The sequence below is a fragment of the Larus michahellis genome, chromosome 1 (genome assembly GCF_964199755.1).
Source record: "Larus michahellis chromosome 1, bLarMic1.1, whole genome shotgun sequence".
Lineage (NCBI taxonomy): Eukaryota > Metazoa > Chordata > Aves > Charadriiformes > Laridae > Larus > Larus michahellis.
In genome coordinates, this window is record NC_133896.1 from 147,588,354 (window position 1) to 147,615,222 (window position 26,869).

The following is a 26,869-nucleotide window of genomic DNA, read 5'->3' on the forward strand; positions in this document are numbered from 1 at the left end:
TATATATCTTTGAAACACTGATTGCCTACCAATGTCAAGGGATGCTTTTCATACTCACTGCTGAAATTATATTCTCTGTCAATGTCTTGGGTAGGTTGGAAAGATGCCATCAGCACCACAATAATCAATTTCAATAATGAGAAGATGCAGATCACATGGGCAGCAAGAGAACTATTTCCCAGCAAGAATGTGTCATTTTCTTATACGTGCGTATTAACAACGCCTATTCTTCTCTTATGAAAGGATTTACTTTGGGAGGCTGAAATATCTAAGTCTATTTGAGTCTTCTGTGAAGTGTACCTGAAAATCCTTTTAACATTTGTTAATAATCCAGCATGAAACCTGTTTATATTCACAGCCTGCTACAGAAGTGTACAAATCAGAAAGCCTGCGGAACAGTCAGTCATGACAAACATTGTATGAAAGATTTGTCCCTCTTCTGTTGTTGTGCTAAATGCTAATGCTAATTACACCATCAAATGAGTTTTTTCCACATATGTGTATATTTTCCTTATTGACTGACGTCATTAATGACTAACAGAAATCTAATGTTTTGGTTAAAGACAGTCATAGTACTTGATCTTCCCTTTTCTCTCTGACTGGTACACGTAAAAGAACTTTTAGCTGTACAATCTTAGGAAGAGGTTCATGAAAACATACGTTTGAGCAAGTCTTTCTCTCATTAGAAAACAACAACAACAACAACAGCATGAAGGAAACTTGATAATTTCAGACTGTGTCAAAACCCAGTGCTGGAAAGTCAGTGAGGTTTGGGTAACAAATTCCTTCACACCACTATGAAATTTGCTGCTTCAAGAAATTCCATACACAGACTTCCCTTGGTAGGAGCATTTAAAAAATTAAAAAAAAAAAAAAAAAGAAAAAACAGTAACAAAAAGAATAGGAATGAAGTTGTGTTAACTGGTAAGAGTGTTGCATTCACCAATATTATTTCATTTACAGATTTGCTGAAGGCAAGAACAAAGTTTGGAAGCCATGTCCCACCTATTTATTGGATCAAGATTATAATTCTGGATGTCTTTTTAAGACAGAAGGACCCACCCTTGCCATCTCTATCAGGAACAGTAATGGAAGTGAAGAGCTTTTTTCTAAAACACTAAAATCTGATTTTTATAGTAAGTATGTAAAATCATAACTACTTTGGTAATCCTAAAGTCTTCACTGATTCATTCTCAGTTTGAGAAGAAATCAGTTATATTAGTGTATAAAGTGTTATTAGTATGTGTGCCAAAACCAAACTATAGTCATTTCATGTTGATTTTCATCTCTTGCTCTCATCAATTGTTACACTGGCCCGTGTGCAACTGCAGCTAAGTGAGATTACACGGGGCAGCCAGATTTGTCCCAAAACACAGTTTCAAAATCAGAATGAAAATGCTAAACTATATGGGTGTGTTTAGTCTAGTGCATGCCTGCTCAGTATTCTTATCAGGAAAATCAATAAAAGTTCACAGTTTCTCATCTTAGCATTGGCTGTGTGATCTTTCTTGTATTTTTAACCTTCCTTTTTTTTGCCATCTTCCGTGGGATGTGAGGCAGCAAACTACTTCTTATCAAAGAGGCTGTCTAAAACCATCATCAGATGGCAATAGAAACTATTTGAGTGGCTCTGGTACAGTCTCATAGACTAGAAGAGACATCCTCCCACTAGTAGGGAGACAATGTTCCTGTTTTCATTAAGTCCCTCCTGCCCCCAAATACATATTTCACATCTAGTGTGAAATCGGGTTATGAAAATCTGGAATTGCACATAGTTACAGCATTTAAAGTGGAGGGATTTTTTTCTGATAAAAATCACATAGAAAGTATATAATGCAGAATTATCTGGAAAAAATATATCTATTCCAAATACATTATTAGCATTTATTAATAATGTTTTAGCAAAAGGAATCAAATAAAAACCTGCCAAGACATCTAACTTTAAGAATACTTTTCTGTTTCATAATTTTACCAATATCTGGTAAATTATGGAAAGCTGCAGCCTGATCTTTGAATTTTGGCTATTAAACACCCACTTATACTAAAATGAATTTCAAAAGGGTTAAGTAAAAAACCACAAATATCAAGAATCGAACTCAGGTCTTTACGTTAGGAAGGTAGAATTTTCATAATACGAAAAGACAACTAGAAGGGTTAAGGAAGCAGGTAACACTCTTCTCAGCCCTTTATTTCAGAATAACCAGCTACATAGATCAGACCTTTGCATGCTCTTCAGACCATCTGAAAACAGTGAGGGGTAGATTCAGTTGTGCACAGGTAGACACCCAGTGCTTTTTTCAGATGCCCCACCATATCCCACATAGCCTCCAGCAGCTGCACAAGTGTGTCTTGTACGTTTTATGGTACTGAATTTGTACACCTTTTCCAGTGAAGAAGACTCTTTTGATTGCAGAGAGTATGAGGAGACTAGAGTCCTTCCTTAAGTGCTTGCAATAGGTTCCTGACATGAGATAGTATCTACCTTTGAATGTGGCACTTCGAATGGTGAGCAGTGTCATCGTGTCAAGCTCGATTTTGACGTTTAATAGGGGGGTCAGCTACAAAAGTACATCCTCCAAGAAAAAAGTTCACTTTCTTCACTTACTACTCAGAGAAACATTGAGACAAGGAAGGAACAACAATAATTTTAACAGCAAAGTGCTTCCTTTTAAGAGACCATAGCATAATTTGTTTTTCTTCTTAGTAAAGCCCAATCGACCAGAAAACGTGACCTTCTTCTGGAAAGCGGACACCGTTACTGTAAGCTGTAACAAACCAGAGAGAGCTGTGAAGTGTTTAACTCTTGAGCTTCAATACAAAAGCAAGTTTGACAAAGACTGGCAAGTGAGTTGGACATGACATTTTTAACCCACATTGGAAGAAGCTGGAAGTAGCATTCCCATATGATGTAAAACAGGGTTTTTGTCAAGTTGTTCCCCCATCCTATATTTTCAAATATCTCTGGAAGCAGAAAACAGATTTTTAGGATCATGGATCCCTGTCATACCAGAAATCATTTACTTTTTGAGTTATATCTAATTGCCATGCAAAGAGCTGAGGACAATCTAAGGGATAGGTCATACATTCAGAATAGAGGAGTTTTGGAAGACAAAAGCAGAAAGCAGAGTAGTTAAGAGAGAAAAAAGGAGAAAAAAACCATGAAATAGAATGAAAGAAAAGAGATGATGTGGGATTTTTATTTATTTTAAAGTTATCTGTTAAGTATTTCTGAATATTATTTCATTGACTTAAACCTGTCTGGTCTCAAATATAACTTGTAATTATTTTGTGGCTTGAGGTGTCTTTTCATATCGTAGATATGCAACTGTAGCATAGTGCATCTTGTAATGATTGTTATGAACTTCACTCGATTTCAATGAGGAATGGCTATGAATAGTAAAGAGTTAGTCAAGGAACAGAATTCCTTTAAACTCAGAGAAGTTAAAATTCAGTTCTGATGTTTTGTGTTGGCCTATCCCTTAACCTAATTGTGACCATGACTGAGTGTGGCACTCTGAAGTGCTGTCTTGAAAACCAGAATTAACGATGATATGCCTTCCTTCTCAGTCCAGAACTTCTAAGTGTTGCAGTGTTGGAGAGCAAGGCTTTGATCCAAGGAAATGCTATTCTTTCCGGGTCAGACTGAAGAGGCTAGTACCCTACTGCAACGTAGTTAATTACAGCAGTGACTGGGCAGCAGAAACATTTTGGATGAATGGCACATTATTAGGTAACAACTGTGCTACATTCATATATTGTCTAAGTACAAAATGGGGAAGGGTTGACTGCAAAAGAGGCTGGGAACAAATTAATGTTGCGCTGTTGTGGTCCACCCGTTATCAAAGTTCATGTGGATGTCTAATTGTCCATGTATAACTCCTGTTCACTTTGTTCCTGATGGCCCATAACACTATCAATTTATGCCATAGTCAGCAAAGAGTGTCCTTATTGTTCGTATTACATTGTCCACCAATGACAGTGATGTGATGCATGGGGGGGAGGGGTGTGGAAGGGTCTCTGTGTGTGTGTGTGTGTGTGCGCGCGCACATATGATATGTGGACATCAAACCTGGATGCTAAGAAAATCCTTGATGGCCTGTTTTTGAAGGCAGTTTGTTTTGAAAGTACAGTAAATTGAATTATAGGACCAGAGGTTATAGCAGTCTGATGCTTATATGTGCTGGATTGATCAAAACAGGGAGGATGGGGGAAGAGAGATGAAAAGGAAGCGAAGTCTGTATCAGCGCTACTTTCCCACCAGACACATTAACTGAGTGTCATTCACTTCCATTAGATCTTTGATGGAAACAGCATTTCTACTGGTTATCAAAACCAAAAAACATATTTGCTGTAGTAAAGACTGTACACCATCCTAAAACTTTCGTATCACCTCAGCTAAGCACAAAATGCCACCCACTAGGCTTTATCAGAACTATGAGATACCCAAAAGTCCAGTGTACCCATATCTGAGTTCTCTAAAATGCAATGGGCTATTAGCTCACCTGAAGAAAATCTAGGTACATAAAGCTGGGATGAAACCCTGGAGAGTAGGTACATGTAGCATGTGCACTAGTAGTAGCCACAGCGCTGACATCCAGAGAAGCCTCCTCCACCATGCAAATTATGAGCCTGCAAGCATGTCCTCAGGTGCGGCTGGCAAATGCCCTAAAGAAAACACAGAGCACAATGTCACCCTGTGCACCGCTGAGAGCTGAGCAGATAACAGCCCCACCTGTTATCAACAGCCTTGACAGGTAACTGCAAGGAAGGAAAGCGCAGAGGAGACAGATTAATGGTTCGGTTGCTCTGGGTGCCCCTGGATCAGAAGTGACATTGGCACAGCCCCTTCACTGGGGCAAGCACTTCACTTCAGGGCTTCAATGAGTTATTATTGACTCCAAATTTAACACCAGAGGCAACCATGAACAAAGCTGTGCTCAAGAAATTTCATAGGATCACAACTTTTCTTGTGGCATGCCGGCAAGCTGGACAAAGCAGGCAGGTGGAACAGGCTGGACAGTTGCTCCTGTATAAATTATAATTTCTTTTTTCTAGTATTTATGTGGAGAGCAGAAGGTCAGTAGGAGTAGGAAGAGTTTTCAGGTGGCATTACAAAAGCTTCAGGAAGAACACTGAGAATGCGGAAAAGCGCACAAATGCATTAGTTTTATATACCTGTGTGTTAGATGATGTCCTGCCACTAGTTACTTTCTGGGTATCAGCGCTTGTGGTTTGCTGGCTTTTTGTTTGCTGGGACGGGGGAGATATTCTTTCTTTCTTTGTTCTATCTTGGGAAAGAAGACATTTAGGCTACATGTAAAGTCGCACTTGCAGCTTTGGTGATTGTAAGTAGCTGTATGTAATTTAGATCTTAGCACAAAGTTGCTTTATCACTGTCAATGCAATGGGATGAAGTTAAGAAGAAATATTCAATTCATTCATAACGCCTCTGCTCTACCTGTAAGTCCACTCCTTTGTCCTGTACCAGGTCAATTTAGATAAATAAAAGAACAATTTTCTTTTGTTGCAAGGATGGGGAAGAATGGCTTTTTGTTTCAGTTTCAGTTGAACAACTGAACTTGTCTTATTTGTTCTTAAAAGGTTTTATATTTTTTTTAAGAAAAGTCAGTGTTCTAATGTAATTAGGAATATTTACAGTTAAAGCAAAAAATAATTTTTTCACATACTTTTTTTGTGATTATTCCTAGATTCATGCGATGACGATATAAAATCTCACTCGAAGACAGTAACAGTTTTAAGTTGTTTGCTGGCAGTACTTCTAGTGATGCTTATTCTTTTGATTCTTCTGTGTAAATGGCAGAGGTAAATCTAGTTTTATTGGTTACTACTAAATAATCATGTCATGAAAATAGAGCTATCATTCAGGATGAAGTTTCTTAGCACTCAAAATTCTTAGCTGATAAATAAAGTAATAATGAAGATGTAGAAGTCAGTAGCTTAATTACTGTTTGAGCAATAATGCATCCTGGCCTTCCAAACACCAAAGCCTTTAATTTTCAAAAACAGAACAATTCTGGTAAAAGACAAAGTTTCAGAAAATTTTTCAGAAAACTAGTTAAATCCTGAGAAGCCAATTATTTTGGTTATTTCGTCTGAACTGACAATCTTTTGTGTAACTTTCATCAGACTCAATGACTGTTTGCGGTAGGCTGAACCAAGCTTGAGTGCATTCAACTTTAATAAGACTATATAAATATTTGGATTTGCAGTTGAATGACTCCGTTCATGTTTAGATTCTACAATTTAAAAAATAACCCAAACCACCAAACAACAAAGAAAACCTGCAAAGACATCAAATTTTGGCTTTTTCGTTGGGGGAAAAAGAAAAAAAAAGCAAAAAATGCAGTATTTTCAGAGCTGAAAATGTATGCGATTATGATAACCCTTTTAGATCATAAGCAGAGTTTTTTATCCTATATTTCTATGTTTCAAGTTTACATTTGTGTTCACTAAATCAGCCAATACAGCTGGCTGCTGCACCATCTTCCCTGCCCAGGGGAATGCGGCCAGGGAATGTAAAACTCTGACTAATGCATAGAGCAAAATGGCACTTGCTGACTAGCTGCAAGTTTGTATAGAGTCCAGATTCTACCAGGATGGGGCTGGTTGAAAATCCAGCAGAAAAATCACTCTTAGCCTGATGGCGTTATCATACTGTTATAGCTGCTTTTTGACTTTAGAACACATTTAAAAGAAATTAAGCCTAGAGTAGTGCCATGTAAAATATATTTGTAGCTACAGAACTGTGCTGAAGTAGATTTTTGTATGAATGACTGCACTATAAGAAAACATCCCTTTGTATTTTTCTTTCCTCTTTGCAGGCTTCGGAAGTCAGTCATGCCTGCTATACCGGATCCAAAATACGTATTTGCTGATCTCTTCAATGATCATAATGGAAACTTTCAGGTAAACATTCCCTTCCTAGCAAGGCTGTAAACTCTACAATGTTAAGAATAATTTGAAAGTAGCTACTGATACTTGCTCTACACAGACATTACCATAAGCACTCTCTGATCCAAGAGAAAAGCCCCTCCCCTCGTGCAACATCACCAAGAGGATCCACAGAGCAAACACCAGAGCTCATACACTCAGTGTAGTGCTGTTTTGGCACTGTGAAGAGACACTTAGATAGAAAGAGACAGAGAAATTGCTGGAGAAGAATTTAAGGGTGTCCAGAGGTACAATATCCAGTGAGACGCCATCCTGGTGTTTGCATCCATTCCTGCACATGATAGCTCAGGGAGCTTGCTTCAACCTGGTCTTGCCCTTGATATTTGTGACTTGCTGTGAGGCTTAGTGCTGAGCCAGCGATGGCACTCATGCCTTTGGAGGCATCAGTCACAGTAGGAAGCATCCTTGCTTGGACACAGAGGTGTATGGCTGCTAAACCTTTAGACACGAAACGGCTGTCAAATGGACAGACCACAGTTTTTCCTTTTGTTTTCTTGCTGCTTCCTGAGTCCATGACATCATACATGCCATGTATTTTCCTGTATTAATTGGGCTGTCTTTTATCTTAATTACTACTAAGTTTCCTCTGAGTGGAGACAGGTCATGGTCATGTATTTACCTTTTCAAACCCAATGGCAATGTCAAAGAGTAGTAATAATGTCCCAGAGACAAACTGAAAACATTCTATATATAAAATAGCTTTAAACTGAAACTGAAGAAGAAAGACATAAATGCAAATTAATACTGAAGTTTTAATACAGAAATGCTATGTTTTGTAAATCTCCATGTAAACTCAGTCTCAATTTAGATTAAGTCAGGGCTTGGGTCAAAGAATGCATGAGTCTGTCAAGGAGTGAACACCAACTATTTTATACATCCCAGGTTTTCTAAAGGCCCTGGTTAAATACGAAGATTTATTTAATGTGCTCTCGATAATCAGTAGGAGTTTGTATGCATTTGTGGAATCCTGTCTGTTTTCCTGCCATCCTGCCTTTCTTCCATCGTGCTATCTTATGTACTGCTTGACTATATTGCTTCCATTTCATCTTCTCCATTGTGGTTTATCCTGGAAACATGCCATTACTAAAGCAAAATCAGTGTCTTTACAGCCAGGTTTCTTTTGATTGATATCTCAGGCCCTGTCAACATTTTCATTTTCCTAGGAATGGATAGACAAAACTGATCATGCAATGGTACAAACCAAGCTAGAATATGAAGAGCCAGAGTGCATCATAGAGGCAGAAAGCCAGCAAGAAGATGAGAAGAATTGTGACAAACAGGAGCCTCAAGAAAAAATCTTTAGTTTCTCAAGAGCAGCTGAAAATAATGACCCCAAAGCAGCTCAGATTGCTTGCCTGATGCCAACATCCAACACTATAGCTTCCTTTGCTGGCTTCCAGATCTTAATGAACGATGACATGTATGTGATGTTATAAAATCTGTATAATTACATAAAAGATCCTGATTATTTTAGGGGAGTGGCTGAATAGAAAAGTTTGTCATGAGTAGACTCACATCAAGACAGACACTAGGCTGGGTTATCTGGTTTCTGATCTGTTCTTTCCCAGCACTTAAGACCACTTGGGCAGGCTCAGTGTTTGAAATAACCACCTGATAATAAATAGAGTTCAGATTTGTTGTTCTAATTCGGGTTTGTCTCTAAGACTAAACTGAGTCCCATTTTCCTGTTATGGACAGGAGAGAACAAGAGCTCCTCCATAATACATGTTCGCAGAGCCCAGATTCAGTCCTCGCGCTTAGGGAGTATGTAGAGCAGTGAAAACCACACTGTTATTCCTCCCAAAATGAAGAGAGAAGATAAAGGAATTTTTCTGCTAGCGGTCTTTTTCTCACAAAGACCAGACCATATACTGCTCATTTTCACAGTGATAGGATACTGCTTTGCAAGCCCTCCTTAGAGTAGAAAACTTGCTTTTGTAAGTTGCTTCTCCCAGTGTAAAACTTCGTGCTGCATGGCATACATCAAAGGTTTTATAAAGAGAAAGAATAAGCCCCAGGTCTAAGAACAGAAGAGTGAGGATGTACAGTAATGAGTCACATTTTATCCTGTGAGTAGTGCTGTGTAGGCAGCTTCCTCCAGAAGAGCAGGGCTTCATGGGCCTCCTCTGAGGTCAGGTCCTCGGTATCTCATAGTCTTTTTATGACTAAGCATCTTCTTCTAGAAAGCTGAGGTCCATTTTGAACACTATTTATATTTAACTGAGTTGCATTTATTTCAAATTGTTTTTTAATGCAATCAGCAGTTGAGCCAAATTAGGACTTCTTATTCATATTGCATAGACCAGCCTCTTGCTGTACAAGGAAAAATCCAGAAATTTTCTGGCTAATAACTGGGAAACTAACTGCAAGGATAGTTCAGGCACATTCTCCAAGTTTTTCTTGACATTACCTCAGATTTGATTATTCATTAATAAGATTAACATGCTAACAAAGGACTTCCCATAATCTTAAAGACATTTCTGCCTCTTCCTATCTAAAACAGGTGTGTGCAAATTTTTTGGGGCCTTTTGTACACCCCATATTTCTGGAAATGCAAAGTATGCAACAGCACCGTAAGAATGCAGTAGATTTTGAACTAATGCAAGCTGTATATAATTTGATGAGCAGAATCCAGCTCTGCTATTCTCAGCTGATAAAAATGTAATTATTACATGAGAACCAAAGAAGTTACAGTGGCTTACAACAGATAAGAAGCTGTTCCAGCAATGATTCAAACAATAAAATGGGAGGAAAGCCCAGAATGTATTGCTTTGTTATTTCATGTTTGAACCACGCATTCATATGGTTGTCTACAGAGCTAGCTAGATACCTTAATTAAACCACCTTCTATTGAGCAAACAATTTGCTGCCTGAATTCAAAATCTTTTAGTATATTTTCTGAAGTTTTACTGGGGGAAAAAAAAAAAAAAAGTTGCTGCTGTTTAAGCAGTGTTCCTGAACTGAAATGTTATAGTAATTTAAGTTTTTAGTGCAAGCTATAGTATCTTGTATTATATTTTATAGACATAAAGGTTCTTTTTGTGTATGTATACAACCATATTCACATTGTATATAACAAAATAGAAATAAAACAAATAAAACACCCGCATATCTCAAATATTTATTTTAAAAACATCCCCTTATGAAGAAAATAAAACATAGGGAATTATTGACATTCAAAATAAAGCATATTTTTCCCCAAAAAAAATTCCATTCCTGGAGAACTCTAGAAAAATATCTACCGAGTTATGAAGAACAGGATTTAAGCAACCAGAAAGGTCGTCCCCCAAATGCTGATGATGATTCTATCAAACACGGCACAACAAGACATATCAAATCAGCAACATTAATTGGTGGTGTGTGTTGGGGGAGCTGGGTGAACCCAGGCACGTCCCTGAGCTCTGCTCTCCTGGTGCCTGCCATAGCCTATCCCTGATGAGACGTAGACCCTGGTAGCTCTCAGCCACAGCAGGCACTGCTTCCCCAGGAAGGATGCCTGGTGCCCATGGCACCCTCTGCCCCAGCTCCTGGCATGAAGAGCTGGGAGCCAGCCCTCCTGGGCACACTGTGGCTTCAGGCTGAACTGCTGCTCAGTGAAAGATCAATGAGACGATCAGTTAGAGTATGAGAAGCTGGACCCAGCTAAAACATGTCTGAAGGATGTAACAAAATGTATTTATGAAAATATGATTGTATGCTTTCTACAACAAATTTAAGAGGGTTTGGATGGATCTGCTACTTCAGAGAGGAATATTAGCGAGCCAGATAAGTTTGAGAACAGAGTTCCCTTTCAGTTATGCTGTACAACCAGTCACCCCATCTTCATATCAGGACTGGTTTCTCCTTTATGACATATTGACTGAAATAATATCTTTAGCTTACGCAGGTTCTAGACTTGCAAGGGCATGACTTTGGTCCCAAGCCATTCAGGAGAAACAGCTGCCTTCAATACAACGCTTAATCTTCTAAGACTGTTACAAAATGCTGCATATTACCTTGCTGTTCAAATAAGAGGGACTTTCTTTACATTGTAAAAATGAAGCCTTCTCACCCATCTTTGCCTGTTGGCCTAATGCTCATTTTGCAAGAAAGTGCTGGGCAGCTCTGTAGCAAAATTCAAGAGCCGTCGCTCCACATGGTTTACTGAAAAGAATAGCAGGCTGGCTTGCTGCTTTCAACTACTGTCACAGTGACAAGTTGGAAAGAGAGTAACGTGAGGCTTCCCTAATCTCCCACCTGACATTTTCCATCATTCTGTCACAACTTTTTCTTCTGTCCCCTCTCCTCTCCTCTCCTCTCCTCTCCTCTCCTCTCCTCTCCTCTCCTCTCCTCTCCTCTCCTCTCCTCTCCTCTCCTCTCCTCTCCTCTCCTCTCCTCTCCTCTCCTCTCCTCTCCTCTCCTCCCCTCTCCTCTCCTCTCCTCTCCTCCCCTCTCCTCTCCTCTCCTTCCTTTCCTGTTTCCCAGATGGTCACACAGCTGTGCAGCCCATCTCTCAGAGCAGGCTTGCGGTGATTCATGCAAGCCTAGCTACAAATGAGCAAATTAAATGGCCAGACAGGAAAAGGCCTGTTCAACTCCCCACAGTGAGAAGAAGGATACACGGCAACTTTCACATCTTCCTTCTTATTTATTCAAAAGTTGTCATGTTCTTCAAAGGCATGAGTCCCTCAGATGCTACATCGTGTTCCTAATTATATCCCACAGAAAGGGAGAAACTGTGTGTCATATGGTAGTCCAGACTAATTGAACTGTATTTTCTGAACAGCAGAAGAAACAGACTGTATATTTATTCCTCATGCAATTTATGTGCTAGCTATACCAGCTGAGCCAATTTACATTGATAGATTGAACATCTATGCTGTTTGCTTTGCTTTTGATGTCTGATTTTCAGTGAGAGGTAAACTAGGAGGAAATCACATGGTTGTTTTTAAACAAGTAACAGGACCTATTGAAGCCAGTCTTGCAACTTCTGCTTTCTCTTTTTTTGTCGTTGTTTCTTTTTGATTTTTGTAATACATTAGTGTTTTTCAAATTATTTGGTAATATGTTTTGTGCAATTGTCAAATGCATAATTTTGAGCAGAAAGTGGTTGCTTCTTTTGCAATGAACCTAGAATTTTCTTACAGCGTACTCATAAAAACTTTCAAAACCATCCTTGGCTTTTTTTTGGTGGCTTGCATTTTTGCAGTCACTAAACTGAGCCATGCAAACATAGTTTATTTTGCTTTGCCCTTTTCCTGAAAACGATGTGACCTGCAAAGATGAAAATGGAGGGTCACACTCACTGAACGCTTGAAAGACTGGTCTAGATACAATCATTTGTTTTGGAAAAGCCACACAGGTCTAACTTGTCAAAATACCAAGGGCAAACAGTCAGCATTTTCCGTGGGAAAAGAAAACATGGCCCTAATTGACCTTTTGTCACTGAGTATCTAAGTAGACATCTATCACCGACTAATCTAGTGGCTGAAAGAGCGGTATTATGCAATAAGAGAAGAAACGCAATAATAACTCATCCTTTACTGGAGGTTTCACGTAACCCTTATGATTTGTGAGCTGGATTAGTGTCATCTGCAGGGGTTGCTCCTGCTCAGTTTCTTGCTGGCAACTGCCAGCACAAGGTTTGGTGAAAGGGAACTAGCAGGTGTACGCTCACCCTGAGCAATAACTGGTCCCTGCGTGCATCCACGCTTGCCGTGTGGCCAGCTTGGAGAGGAGCCTGCAGCTTGCAACACGAGAAGCTGCAGCTGTTTGGGGTTTCTCTCTCCTCCTCACCTGGATGTGGAGTAGGCAGAGACAGAGCTCGGCTTCCTTCCATGCCCTGCAGTCCCGCAGGGAATGCTCTATCACAGGCTGCAGATGACGGACCCTGTGTCTCTTTCCTGGGGAAATAACACCGTTTCTTTCTCCAATTGAAATCCCTGGGATTAGTGATGAGATTCATGTCTGCCCACTCTGTGGCTGGAGCTTCTGGTTTCCTACTCTTAGAGGATAAGTGTGAGAAAGCAATAATATGCACCGTATTTTAAAAAATCTCCCAGCATATATGTAAGCAGACTGAAAATGTTATCAGAAGAGGGACCAAAGGAATATCTTTACCTTTCTGAATTATATAATATTATAATTATACAGAATCAAGGAGGAACAAATATTCTCTCATGGCTTAATTTTGCTTTCTTCCTCTCTGTTTTCCTTGTATCAATATGCCCAAGGACCACCATTTTTTGATAAATGTTTTCCTCCTCTATATTGCTCTGCAAAAGACTTCTGTTAAAAAGTAGCCTCTATCACTGCGTTCCTGGAAGGTTATTAAAGGGAAGAATATAACCGGTTTCAGCTTTTTAATAAGTAAACGAGAGGGGTTGATAAAATGTAGGCAATATGTCTTGTAAGGTTGAGAGACAGAACAAGCTCTCTATCCTAACATTAGGTCTCTGCACTGCTAGGTAATTATATAAATAAGAGGAAAAATTTCAGCACAATCCACTTAAAAGATGAGATATCCCTAATACACTTGCGGAAGCTCGGATATCCATAGAAGGCATATGAGTCCCTTAGAAAATGTCCTGAGTATACCTCTTAACTGGGGAAGAGCTGAAAGTCACCAACAGAAAGATGGAGAGGGGCATGTATTACCTACACTGCTGTGTCTCGGCACAAACAGCTCTGCTTTGTCCGGTGACTCTTTAGTGTGATGAAGTCCATGGAAAAAGGATCAGCCCCCTGCTTTGGTGGGTACCTGCATCTCTGGGCTGCAGAGCCATACATCCTCTTACCCCTCTGAGCCAGCCAGACTGGAAGGGTCTTATTTTTGTGAAAGAGCTGAGCTTTGAAAGAAGGGTAAGAACAGCATACACAAATGCACCGTGTTTTTTAATGAGTATAGGAGGTCCTTCTTACTAAAAAGCAGAGCAATAAGAGCCTGACTTCATAGAATCATCGAATGGTTCGTGTTGGAAGGGACCTTAAAGATCATCTTGTTCCAACTCCCCTGCCATGGGCAGGGGCACCTCCCACTAGACCAGGCTGCTCAAAGCCACATCCAACTTCTACATGTCCTGTGAATCCTCTAACTGCTGAGCTATAAGGTTAAGCAGGGAGAGGGTGAGAGGAGGGTCACTTCCTGCCTGTAAGATGAAGGGAAAATTTCAATTTTGCATGCACAAGGAGGCCTAAACTTCAAAGCTATTTTGGTCAACAATAAAAGTAAATAATGCTTTTCACCTGAGGTTCATAAAGGGTAGATTTTCAAATATTAATTGTACCACCACTTAAATGCATTCATAGAGGCAGCGTAACACCACAGCCACTTACCAGGTCACACAAGCATTGCTCAGCATCTCATGGATATCCAAGCAAAACAGACAGCAGGACCAGGACAGCAGAGGCAGGTACACTGGTCTGCAAGGCTAACAACCACATTTCCAGCGCATTAAATTGCTAAGACCAGGTGAAACTAATAGATACAGACAAAAGTCTGCCTCTACTTTACAGTAAATCTTGCCATGAACAATGGTGTTACCACTAGGCAGTCAAGAACTTAATCTTCATTTCCATCCAAAAGATTCTTCATCCAGAAGCTGTGAAGCTGAAGCAGGCTTACTGTGGACCTATTAATACCTGCTCCACCTCTGAGTATCTTACCTTTCTGTATTGAGTTTGCCCAGGGCTTTTTACATAATGAAAAAGGAGAGAATGCCCCAAACAGCCTGGCTTCAGTTTTGCATATGAGTCACTAGAAAGGCACAATAGAGCAAAGACACTGGAAACAGATGTTTTTCTTTCCTATCATATTTTGCAGATGTCCATAAAAAAACCTAAAGCTGAGTTGGGGGGCTCCTTGTGCAATTTTCCCCCCATTCATTCCAAAATATTTGAACTTCAGTACAAAGAATAGCAGTAAACAAAGGGTCTAGCAGATGGTTGAGAGCTGAGTTATCGCTCACGGTATCTCAATGCGTGCAAATGTCTCATATGTCTTGCATGCTATTTTGCAGAAGATGCTAGATCACAATCAACAACACAAAGGATTCAAACACTTAGGTATTGGAGAAGATCTCCACATCAGAAAAATCTCAGTGCGTTACCACCACCCAGACTAAAACAGGTAGCAAAGCTAATATGGTGTAGATTAAAAACAAGAGGTAAAAGACGCAATCAGAAGAGAGTCTGTACTTCCTCTTAATTTTGATTAAACCCACAACTGTGAAGTTATTCCAAATCTTGGGTTGAAATCGGTCAAATCAGAATTGTTTTCAAAGTCTACATCCTGGCTGAGGTGCTGCTTCTGCTGCCATGGGACTCAGGGGGATGACCGCCCTCAGCAGTGAACTGAAGGGCATGGGGAGAAAGTGGGAGCATCTAGGTGCCATAGGTTTAAAAGACAAAGCTCAGGCAACTGACTAATGTGTTTCAACAGTACGATTTTACCTCAAATGCTTTATATCAGACTTTTACAGAACCATTTGGTTTGATGTGAAAGTGTCTTTAAAGAAACCAACAAAAAAATTTTGCAACGTACCCATAAAGCTACCTCAGTATTAACGGGCTCTGTTATATGTCAAGGACAGATTTGGCAGAATTTCCCCATATTCTGCTGGGGACTTGGCAGAATGTGATATCTGTTGAATGCTGAAAGAAAATCCAGTTGGTGTTTGTTCTGTTGCAAGATATTTTGATGTGGCTCTTTGAAGCTGCGAAACCAAAGGAGTTGAAAGACAGAGAACTTACACAACCTTTTGTTCCAGTGCTGCTTATGCAGCAACACAGAAATTCATAGAAAAAATAAATTACTCTCTTAAGAAAAAGAAGAGAATCTGACTGGAAGGACACTTTTGAAAGTGATGACTAGAAGTCTTGCTTATATAAACCGCTATGTGATTTTGTACTGCAAGTACATTTACTGTACTACAGAGTCAGAAAATTTATAGCCAGTACAATATAGACATCCTCCATTAGCTGTTAAAATTTAAATTTTATTCCAAACTTACAGGTATTTCTTAGGAAAGACACTTAGACAGTCATTCCTAGAGAATAATAAAACCTGAAAAAAAAGAGGAAATTTGGAGGATCTGTTCCTCTTCTTTCTTTCTCCTTCTGCAAAAAGGCAGAGAATCTTGTTTTCAAACTTATGGCCTTGATCATCTAAGAAGAGAAATCACAGATCCACACAGATTTACAGAAGGGCTGAGGCTGGAAAACGTGTCTGGAGGTCATGTAGTCCAACCCCCTGCTCAGAGCAGGGTCAGCCACAGCAGGTTGCCCAGGACCATGTCCAGTTGGATTTTGAGTATCTACAAGGATGGAAACTCCACAACCTCCTTGGGCAACCTTTTCCTGTGTTTGACCATTCTCACAGTAAAAAGTGCTTTCTTATGTTCAGATTGAATTTAATCTCTTTTGATTTGTGCCCACTGCCTCATGTCACTGGGCACCACTGAGCAGACCCTGGCTCCATCTTCTTTCCTGTCCCCGTCAGGTATTTATACATATGGAAAAGATCCCCCCTGATCCTTCTCCTCTCCAGGCTGAACAGCTCCAGCTCTCCCAGCCTTTCCTTGCATGAAAGATGCTCCATTCCCTTAATCATCTTTGTGGCCCTGCTCTAGACTCACTGCAATATGGCCCTGTGTCTCTTGTACCCAGAACCGGTCCCAGCACTCAAGATCTGCCTCACCAGTGCTAAGCAGAGGGGAAGGATCTGGCAAAGGGCTACCTAATGCAGCCCAGGATGCCATTGGCCTTCTTCGCTACAAGGGTGCATTGCTGGCTTATGGTCGGCTTCTTGTCTACCAGCTTTGCCTTCCCTGCCAAGCTGCTTTCCAGATGGTCAGCCCTATGCTGGTGCCTGGGGTTGTTCCTCCCTAGGTGCAGGACTTTGCAATTCTCTTTGCTGAACTTCATGAATTTCCTGCCACCCTGTTTCTCCAGCCCTTCAAGATCATTGCCTAAAGATAAGCAAATTATTTTGCACTGGTCACACGCCTGTGTAAATGCAAAATGCGTGGTTGCTCCACTCTTTTGACCTGCACTGGTGTAGGAAAGTGGAGGGTGGCAATTGATAACATCAATTTCTATAACAATAGTGTAATATATTATTGTTTAGCATGTTTAGTAAGGTAGTATTTAAAAGAGAACTGAGTCTGGAACTCTGTTGTACTAGAAACCACACAAAGAGTGCACAGAATTATAGGCAGCATCTACAGGATGCAAAAAGCTGAACTGAAAAAGAAGCAGGGAGGTAGGTGGGCAAGGAAGGGATAGCACTACATGCTGTGGTAAACTTAGCTCTCAAACAGTAGAAAACAAATCTTTTTGATGTCTTGATGTGATTTTACTCTCAGGGCTCTAAAAGAAGCAAGAATTGAAGATGGAATACAAATGCTCTGACGCCATTCACGCATTCTGTCAGCATTTATGTAGACGTCTGCAGCTCAGTCTTTGAAGAAAAGGAAGAAACTTTGCAAACAAAGTCAGCCTGAAGGGCAAAATGATTTAGCAAACCTAATAAAAATATGTCCTCTCAGATACAGATAAGCTATTGGACCACACACCAATGTAGAAAGCATCTTGGTAGTATCAGATGTATTTCTGTCCTTGTAGTACTCTGACAGTACAGTCAGCTGCCTCCAGGTATTTTGGAAAAATATCATTATCACACTGTCCTGTGTTATTTTGCAAAAAGTTCAGTTTATTTCTTCAATACATTAACTTTTTAAGTGCAAGAAGCCTTAAGGGGTCTTACAGACTATGTAATATGAGCATGCACATCGTACCAAGGAGGGCTATAAAAAGTACTAGACAGCTGAAGACAAAGAATAACCTTGATGCTCAGAAGAACTGACACTGCAAGTTACAAAGTTTGATGAAGATTAAAAGAAATAGTTTGATTTCTGTAGGTTTCCAGTGAACACTACAAATTGCTAAAAACATCAGTTCAGTAACCAACATGCACATCACATATTCTCAAAACAGAATATTGTTTTTTCTCTGGTTACATGATGAGAATAGCTTGAAGTAGTCTTCTTTTCTTCCACCGAACCCAACCTGAAAAATCACTCAGGATACTTTCCCTCACAGCATCCTCCAAGCAGGTAGTTCTCCCTGGTGCAACAATCCCATCAAGTACCATGAAATCTTCAGGGATAAAATCTTCCATGCTGCTTATGTTTACAGTCCAGCGGGACATGTACACAAGAGTACTACCATTTAATTTCTGCCTGGTTTAATACTATATACAAGCTATGTAATCACGTGAAAGAAGGTTTCAAGTACAAAAAGCATCACAATGTTTTCTCTAGACAAATACTGAAAAAATAAGGCCAAAATAATATTTCAGGTGTTTACAAATAAGATAAAATTAGCTCTCTGTTTTCTCTAGTGTTACTTCTAACTTTCTCAAAAAGTGAGAACTATGTTTGCTTTCTATTCTTCCCCTATATTGTATTCTAGGAGAATACTTCTTGCTTGCCAGTAACAGCCCATGAGCTGCAGTAGGATGGCTCTTTGAGGCCCCTTGATGTCTAGAAACAATGTCCTAGACAAACACTGTGACATCCTTAGCAGTGTCTCCAAAAGCAAATTGGTACGAAAGCATGGTATTTAGCTGGCTGAGCTGACCAAGTGTTAGCTGTCTCACATCCACTCAAGGAAATCATCTAGTGTCTCCCTATGGAAAGCAGCAGGTATCTCTAGAGAGCAGTTCACCCCATCCAAGATATCTAAGTCAGTTTGGATAACTTCTGGGGGGTTTCTGTTTCTCTCCGTTGACTAGAGAGCAGCTAAGACAGTCAGCTCAGACTAGGACACTAACTTTTACATGGGTGAGTTTGAAAGAGATAAATCCTGACTGAATGTTCAAGAATGCAGCTATCACTTTGGTTATTGTGTTTTGCTTTTTATACAGGAGGGACTGGAATTCTACACAATTGTGTTAAATAAATATTGAAAACTAAGAGGTTGGGGCTTTTAAGAAATATGTATAATGAATGTAAATAGCCGTTGCATAAATCTTTGAAAAAAGAGATTCCTGTATACAACAGCTACTCATTAGATAGCCTTTCAAAACATGCCTACACTCAGGCAAAACAGCAAAGAAAGCATATGGAAATGTCAAATTTCCCCAGGTCTGTCATCAGGTTTGTCCATTAGAAACAAAACTTCTTCCCAGCAGTCACATGAAGGAAGTTCCTAAGTAATCATTCACACATAGTGTATGTTTTGCCTCCATCCCATCTTCAAAGCATCCCCTGGTGGTCCATTTATAGGTATGAGATAGTCTTTTTCTCCGCCCCCCACATGAAAGTCAGTCCTGACTCTCAACCAATAGCTTCCATGTGAACATGGGATCTGCCCAGGGGGGTACTAGCAGAAATCTAAAACAAGCTTTGATGTTCCAATAAGATAATATGAGACCACACGGACAATTGCCCCTATGAAATATTAAACGCAGATTCTTTTGATCTCAAGAAATAAGATACTATTATAATTTAATACAATTCTCTGAAAGATGAAAATAAATAATAGTAAATGAAAACATACCAAATATGAATATTTTTAATGTGGGTAGAGACATTCCACATTATTTTTACTTGTATTCTTTTTAGGCAGGACTTTTCTGGTCTGCGTTATTCAAAATATTTTTATCTGAATAACTTATTCTTTCAAAGCTTTTATAACCATTCAGAAATTTTTAAAAGCTGAATATCTACTTTTATGAGTCTGTCTCCATATTTGGTCATCTAAAACTAGGTCCATGACATCAGAGCCAGAATATCTTTCAAGCTTATTAAAAAGGTTGCTGGCCAAAAATAAGATCAGTAAGTCTATAAAATGTTCAGTTTACCTTGTGTGACGGATCTCGCTCTTACCGAATCATATCCTGGTTATATGTGACATATGCATAGGTTGAGTATATGACTTCACTTACTTTATCACGTTGCTGTGACAGAAGAACCAACATAGTTTATTATGACGAGGGCATGGAGCATTTTGCCAAACCCAGTTTTAAACACAGGAATGGAGAACGTGCCACCAATGGACAGGTCTTCACTGGGTTGAAGCAAACATCTGCCACTGATGTTATTTCATGGTTTGCGGTAACTATACAAACTATGATTGAAAATTCTTCTTTAGTTTCTAATGGAGCTCTGGTAATGTTTAGAGTGGGTATATAGTGCAGGAGGTATGCAACAGATATAATGTTAGCTAAAATTCGCATCACTAAACAGTTTAAAACTCACTAGCTATTTATAGCTTGACAAACTGCAACTATAGGGCTGAAAACCCCTATGCCATAGGACTGCTGAAGGGAGGTTTTGTTTCTGTTATGCTTTTTGTTTTTAAGGTTTTTGAGTAACAGAGGTTACTTTGCTGTTCAGCATAAATGGTGTAGCTACTTTTTACAATGATACTACATTAAACATTTTTAAAATCACATTACAAACAAAAGAGGAAAACAGAAAATTGTGCCTTGGAAATGTTCTGGCTCCTCCAAAATTTGGGATAAAGGTCATATTCATGTAAGGATGGTGCCTTGTATTGTGTAAATTTGTACAAATCTGGCCAAGTTACAAACTTCTGATAAATCATATACCTCCTGCCTCTCTGAAACCTCACACACACTTTGTAAAGTCTTACCAGTCTCCTAACTAAATGGGATGCTGCTTGACCCTGTGGCTGCCAGTCTTTGGGCAGCTCCATCCCAAACGCAGCAAAGCATGCTCTGCCAGCGTTGGTCATGGATGTCACATGCACCCACTCTGAGCCCACACCACGTTCTTCCATCCCTGTGGTGTGCCATGGGAGACCTGCACTTGGAAGTGCAGTAAGAAATGAGGGGGAGGGGGCGGGAATGAAGGCGTGAGGGGTAGAGGTTTGAAGGAGATGTGGTGAAAAAGAAGGTGTCAAGAGCTGAACAGAGCTGAGAGATGGAAAATACATGCCTGAGAGATGGAAAATCATTAAGGAGGAGCATTATGAGCAGACAATGAGAGTGCGCAAGAAGTGGCGAGGCAAGATACTGGAGGAAAAAAATGAAGAAAGGAGCTAGGGAGGAACAGGAACACAGAATATATTGTATCCATTAAGATGTATTTCCTTTAGGATCTCAGTAGAGGATAGCTATATACAGCTATATCCAATGAAGGAATGATGAAGCTACTACATAGCTGTCCTGTGATCAAGAACATACAGTACATGTGTATAGGAAAAGGGTAAAATGAGAGCACCACAGCTTTCCTACTGCTCTTCCAATACATCCACACCCCTTACCAATTCCACCTGTGTAAAAACCACCAGCTTTTGAATTTCAACATTTCTGCTTTGTTAGAAGGCTCCAAAGTCACTGGCCAAATGTGTTCCTCCACCCCCCTCTAGTGGGAGGTCCACACAGCAAGCGTTTCCTCCCTTTTCCAGTTTCCACCATACTTTGAAGAATAAAGGGCTGCTCTGCGCACCCGACAACCCCGGTTCTGCTTCAGTGAGTTTGCTTGTGTGGGAACACATGTATGCATGCGTGCTGTTCAGCTTTTTTCCCCACATCCTCTGTGTTCAAATTAATTAGTTCTAAGCCACAAGCCTACATTGAAAGAATCTTTAAACTGCAAAATTGCCCGGTAGTCCAACATTAGAAAACGGCCAAATAAAGTTAGGTTTAATTCATCACTATATGAATATGTGTTACGCCTGAGGACTGAAATGAAAGATCATAAGAATCCCACTTCATTAAAAATATAGGATGAACAGTGGTTAGGAGTGAATCCGTTTGTGTCATGAGTGAAGATCACTTGATGCTTTGGAGATGGGCACTGCATAAGACAGATGAACAAAAAGGATTGTGATAGAAGTCACTGAGTGCTCCTGGAAAACCAGACTCCATCCTGTCTTTATCAGAGATTTTCTATGAAAATCATATAAACACTCTCTTCTCAGATTTGGACATACAACTTGTGATCCTGCAATCTTTTTTGAAGAATTGCTGAGCTTTTGCAGCAGTCACTAAGATAAATAGGAGCACTACTCTGAGCATACATACTGCTATATACTATGAGAAATCAGACCTCAGGCATCTCACATTACCACCCCAAATTAGCTGGTACTTTTGACAATTCCCTATCTGTAAAATGGGGAGAATGATACCACAGGGACATTATGAAGATAAATTCATTAATTTCTGTTAATAAGTAGGATACTATGAAAAAAAAGCACCAGGGAAAAGCTCATTAGGAAATGAATAATTATGTATTCAGTGCAAGGTTTGGATGGTGTGCAGCAAATTAGGCATGGGGACATATATTAAATGATGAGAAGAAAAAGAAATACGGCATGGCTCCTCATTTCGTGAGCACAGTCTGCCTTGTGCACTGAATGAGGCAGGGGTCCTGCGGGTGGACATGACTCTGTAATTAAAGACTGCATCATAATGCATGCACACGGGCCACTGTAATTCTCTTATTTGTCTCTTTGCGTTGTGACTTTGTAATTGTAACATTTTTTTACCAAGTATATTGTGGGATGATAAACATATATTTAGAATGTGAAATAAATTGTGTAACGTTATGGGTGGGAAACTGCTAGATCCCAGCTTAAAAAATGCTGGGGTTTCCCTAATTTCTTTATCCAGTATAACCTGGTAAGTTTGTGGGAGAACCAGAAGGACTACCACTTTGGACACCACTGAAAATGCTATGGCCTTGCACAAACTTTAATCCCTTTCTTGCATCAGTATTATTTGCTTTGTGAGTGAAATTAAGCGCAGGTCAGCCTGTATGTAACTGTGGAGTCCAAGAAATCTTTATATTCCTCAGAAGCTGGGCAAGGTAAGCAGAGCTGGCATGCAGAAAGTGTTGCTGCGGGCATTGACCATACTCTACGGAAAACAAAAGTAAAGAGTTCTTTGAGACTGGAGTTCGTACGAGCCTTATTTTCATAAGCATGTGAACATGGTTACTCAGACATTAGAGGAGAATGAAGTTCTCTTAAGAATAAGTTCTCTTCAGAAGTTCTGAAGAGGTGATTTCCAGAGTATTATAGCCTGAGACTATATGAATTAATTTTCTTCTTTTCTCAAGGAAAATAATTATTATTTCTTAGGTATAATAATATCTTCTTTAGGACTTCAAGCCATTTTCACAGACTAGAAGGGGGAAAGTTAGTTCTGTTTTCTTTTCGAATCTTTGAAAAAACTTTTTACATCAATTCTCATGCTGAACTGTCTCTGTCAGACTTCCTGAAATTTCTGACTGAAGGGGTGTGAAAGCCTGGGCAGCAGTCAGTGAGAAAAAGTTTAGCAAAATTCAAAGTGGCTGACAGAACAAACTTCCAGGAAAAGGCAGTAGACATCCGTAATTGTGTTACTGCCAGTGCCACCTGCGATATGACTGTTGTGAAACATCACAGAAGCTTTGAGACATGTTGTATAAGGAACATCAGGTGGATCTGAGGTCCTCCCAGTAAATGGGGCTATTCTGCCAGAATCTCAGTAATTGAATGCTTTGCCAAGCTACCTTATAATTACACTTCTCTGCTAGGTTAACTGTTTTTCAAAACCTCCCCGGAAGTTGTCAAAAAAGTTGGTTCAAAACTCACTATAATCAGTAAAAAGTTAAAAATGGCTGCATTGCAGATAGTATCAGTTGGCATGGATCTGCTCAACCACAGGAGCACAAGGAGCTCTTCAGGCCATGCCAGCATCAAGCTGGCAATGTCTGGGTGGCTTCTCACTATTTACTTTCACAGTAGTTGGAAGAGACAAGAGTAAGGTCAGAAGGTCATTTTACCTTCTTCTGAATAAGAGCTAGATTAGGTTGCCAGACAAATCACAACATTTCTCAGCTGAATAAAAATTTCGGTAGAAGAGAGTGTCATTGTGCAAGTGGCTTCGTGGTAGATTTTCAGCCCCAAATGATTTGATTCTTCTTTTTTTTTTTTTGTCATTTCTGAGGTGCTGTCAATCTGCATAATCTCTCTCCAAAATACAGTGGGGACAAATTTGCCCATGTGAGTAAGTATCTAAACATGAGGTAGCCACCTCCTGGGTGTAACAAAAAACCTTTAGAGAGTGAAGCTTGTTAAACACTTCTGAAAGTCCTCCTTGAGGTCTACTCACACCTTTAGGTGCCTGAAGCAATGGGGAAATTCAGCTGTTAAAATGTTCCTCATATGTATGCTCTTCTGGAATTGTTTATACCTGAATTTCTCACAGTGTTGAAAATGCAACTGATTTCTCTGCTAACCTAATATAGTCCTTTCTAGAAAAATTATTTGGCATGAGTTCTGTTTTTTCTTGGGAGGAAATGAATATATTTTTTGTCTACAAATAATGTGTGTATGAACATACATTTGAATATGTATGTGTGTGTATACACATTACATATAAAAAGCTTAATTTCATCAAGTAACTTATTGGTTAGTCATCAAGCTTAATAAAGATCATGCAGTCCATGCTGAAGAACAGCCTTTATTACTTTGTTTATTAGTAGCCAAGTTAAGTAATTCTGGCAGTTTGGATGGCATTAGACTTCATCAAAATAAATTCAAGACTATATAAGCCTGACAAAGGCCAGTGTTGGCTGAAATGTGGAAAGGTTGCAACATGAAATGACAGACATGCTGATTTTCCAACATAAAATGAACATTTTTTTATTGAGCTTCCTGATAAAGCAAGTTAGCACCAAAGCAAATTGCCAAGTAGTATGCAGGAGAGCACTTTGTTTTGGTTTAAAGTTTATTTTTGTTATTGTTTTATATTTGGTAAAATAGGGACTTCTGCTTTATATGAGGTTTCACCCTGTAAACAAGCCCATTTAACAATTCTCAGCTGAGTGGTGTATTTCCCTTGAATGATCTCCATCTCTAATGTGACATGGTGTAAGTGATTATTTTCCTTTTTGTCAGGAGGCTGTACAGTGATGGTCATCGGTGCTTAGTCATAAAATGCTAATTCAGCAAACAGCATATAAGACAAAACTTTTGCTGTGTCTACGAGGCCACATAATTAACTGAGCTGCTGCATTAAATGTAACCAAATCACAGGAACAGGCTAAACCTGATGGTTGTGATGGATGATGTGACAAAAGAATCTAACTAAATAAGGGGTCTGTTCAGGAAAAAAATTAGGCTCCAGTGCTACTAATGTTTATTAGGCTCAGATTGGCGTCTCTGATCTCAGTAAAAAACATCGTTGTGGAGGAGGGAAGGAGGATGAAATTGGGTTCTATTACCATTGGGGTGAAGGAAACTAAGTTAGCAATCCTAATGGATATAGTTGTCAGCATGGGAACCCCATTTTGATGGGGGAAGAGTGAGAAGATGTGCAAGACCCTGCCATACGTACAAACTCTGCCTCTGAGAGGTAAAGACCAGTGACAGCTTTCCATTGTTGCCCATGAAGAACCACTCAGAGATGCTCTAAAATGTCTCCTAAGGCCCCCTGGGCACATGTTGCATCAGAAGGGGGATGGTGGGTTTTGAGAAAATGATGAGCGAGCAAATGGGACCCACGATGCATGTGTGAAGCAAGTGTGGCCTTGTAGCCTCCCCTGCCTTTGCTCACACAGCACTAGGTGTGTTAGACCAGCATTCAGAAAGGACCACTGGAGGTGAGGTGTGCCCTCAGGGAGAGATATAGTGGTACCTGCTGCAGAGGAGAAATGGGACATTTAAGTCCCAGCTGTCAACCAGGAGCTTAGCATTTCCACATCAATCCCTCTAACTGTTCAAAGTGGCCCTTCTGAATCTCTGGTTCAATGTTACCATTTTCTATTAAATTGACACCACCTGAAGCTTGGTCAGTTACTCGCATGGTTCTAGAGTGGGTTTCTCAGTGCTCTGGACATTATGTTGTTTCTTTGAGATAATTTTTTTATTTCCTACAAGAACTGTCTCATTATTTTTTTACAACTTTGAACACTGCTAGTCATCAGACATTGCATTTATGCTTAAATAAACACAGCAGAGGTGGTTTTAATGTCTTCTGTATATTTCTGAAGGGGGAAGAGAGATGTAAATAATTCCTTGATAGGGCGCTAGTGCTGTTAAAATTTCAGCAGTTGTATTCTAATATTGAAATGTTAATAGTGAATGTATTTTTCTCAAAAGTATACAATTAACAAAAAAGAATGCTGTATTACAGGCATTGGTTCTTAAACTGAAACAGAAGATATACAAATTCAGAAAATATCTATTTTCTCAAAATTAATATTAGCCCAACTCTAACCCTCTTTTCTCCTCCATATCATTTGCTCTTTCAGGTTTCTTTTCTAGGTTTGGGGAATAAAAGTTGTCTGTTGTACTGGCTTGGAGATATTTAACAACATGGGACATTTAGAAAAGGTTTTGCACTGAAAGGGTGGCTGGTCACTGGAACAGGCTCTGCAGGGAAGTGGTCATGGCACCACGTCAGAGTTCAAGGAACATCTGGACGACACTCTTAGTCATATGGTTTAGTTTTAGGCAGTCCTGCGAGGAGCAGGGAGTTGGACTTGATGATCCCTATGGGTCCCTTCCAACTTGAGATATTCTATGATCCTATGATTCTATGAGCATGCATGAATTCCACAAGGATACAACAAATACATACTCTCTTTCCAGCACAAAGAAAGAGGGAAAGTGTTTGATATCCTCTTAGAGGCCAGCCGGTCAGAAAATGGTGAATTCCTATTTGGGGCTGAGTGAGCAACTACACAGTGAAATTGAGGACACTCATCCCTATTGCACAGTCACAAGTTTGTTAAGGAACAGTCAGGAATGGTGCAGGTATCTCTTAGAAAGAGCTCAATGACCTTTTTCATTCAGGCAACTCAAGAAACAGCAACAAGTAATCATACAAACACACCAGACAGACAACTAGACAACTACCTAAAGGCTGAAGTTATTATAACTTTACAGAAGAAAACAT

General features: G+C 39.7%; 1 protein-coding gene across 7 annotated transcripts in view; it reads left to right on the plus strand.

Moving 5' to 3' along the window:
• The window catches only part of CRLF2 (cytokine receptor like factor 2), a 49,613-nt gene that overhangs the window by 12,839 nt on the left and 9,905 nt on the right, over positions 1 to 26,869 (plus strand). For 4 of the 7 annotated variants that reach the window (XR_012589920.1, XR_012589924.1, XM_074607721.1 and 1 more), the window contains exons 3-8: positions 95 to 206; positions 964 to 1,136; positions 2,705 to 2,844; positions 3,568 to 3,730; positions 5,709 to 5,823; positions 6,843 to 6,927. Coding sequence is in view for 5 of the 7 variants with exons in the window: in XM_074607721.1 (XP_074463822.1) it covers positions 95 to 206; positions 964 to 1,136; positions 2,705 to 2,844; positions 3,568 to 3,730; positions 5,709 to 5,823; positions 6,843 to 6,927 (788 nt within the window). In the remaining 2 variants the exon portion in view is untranslated. Of the gene's footprint in view, positions 1 to 94; positions 207 to 963; positions 1,137 to 2,704; positions 2,845 to 3,567; positions 3,731 to 5,708; positions 5,824 to 6,842; positions 6,928 to 8,135; positions 10,076 to 26,869 lie in introns of those variants that run through there. The other 3 variants (XM_074607706.1, XM_074607691.1, XM_074607699.1) reach the window with 1 other exon arrangement.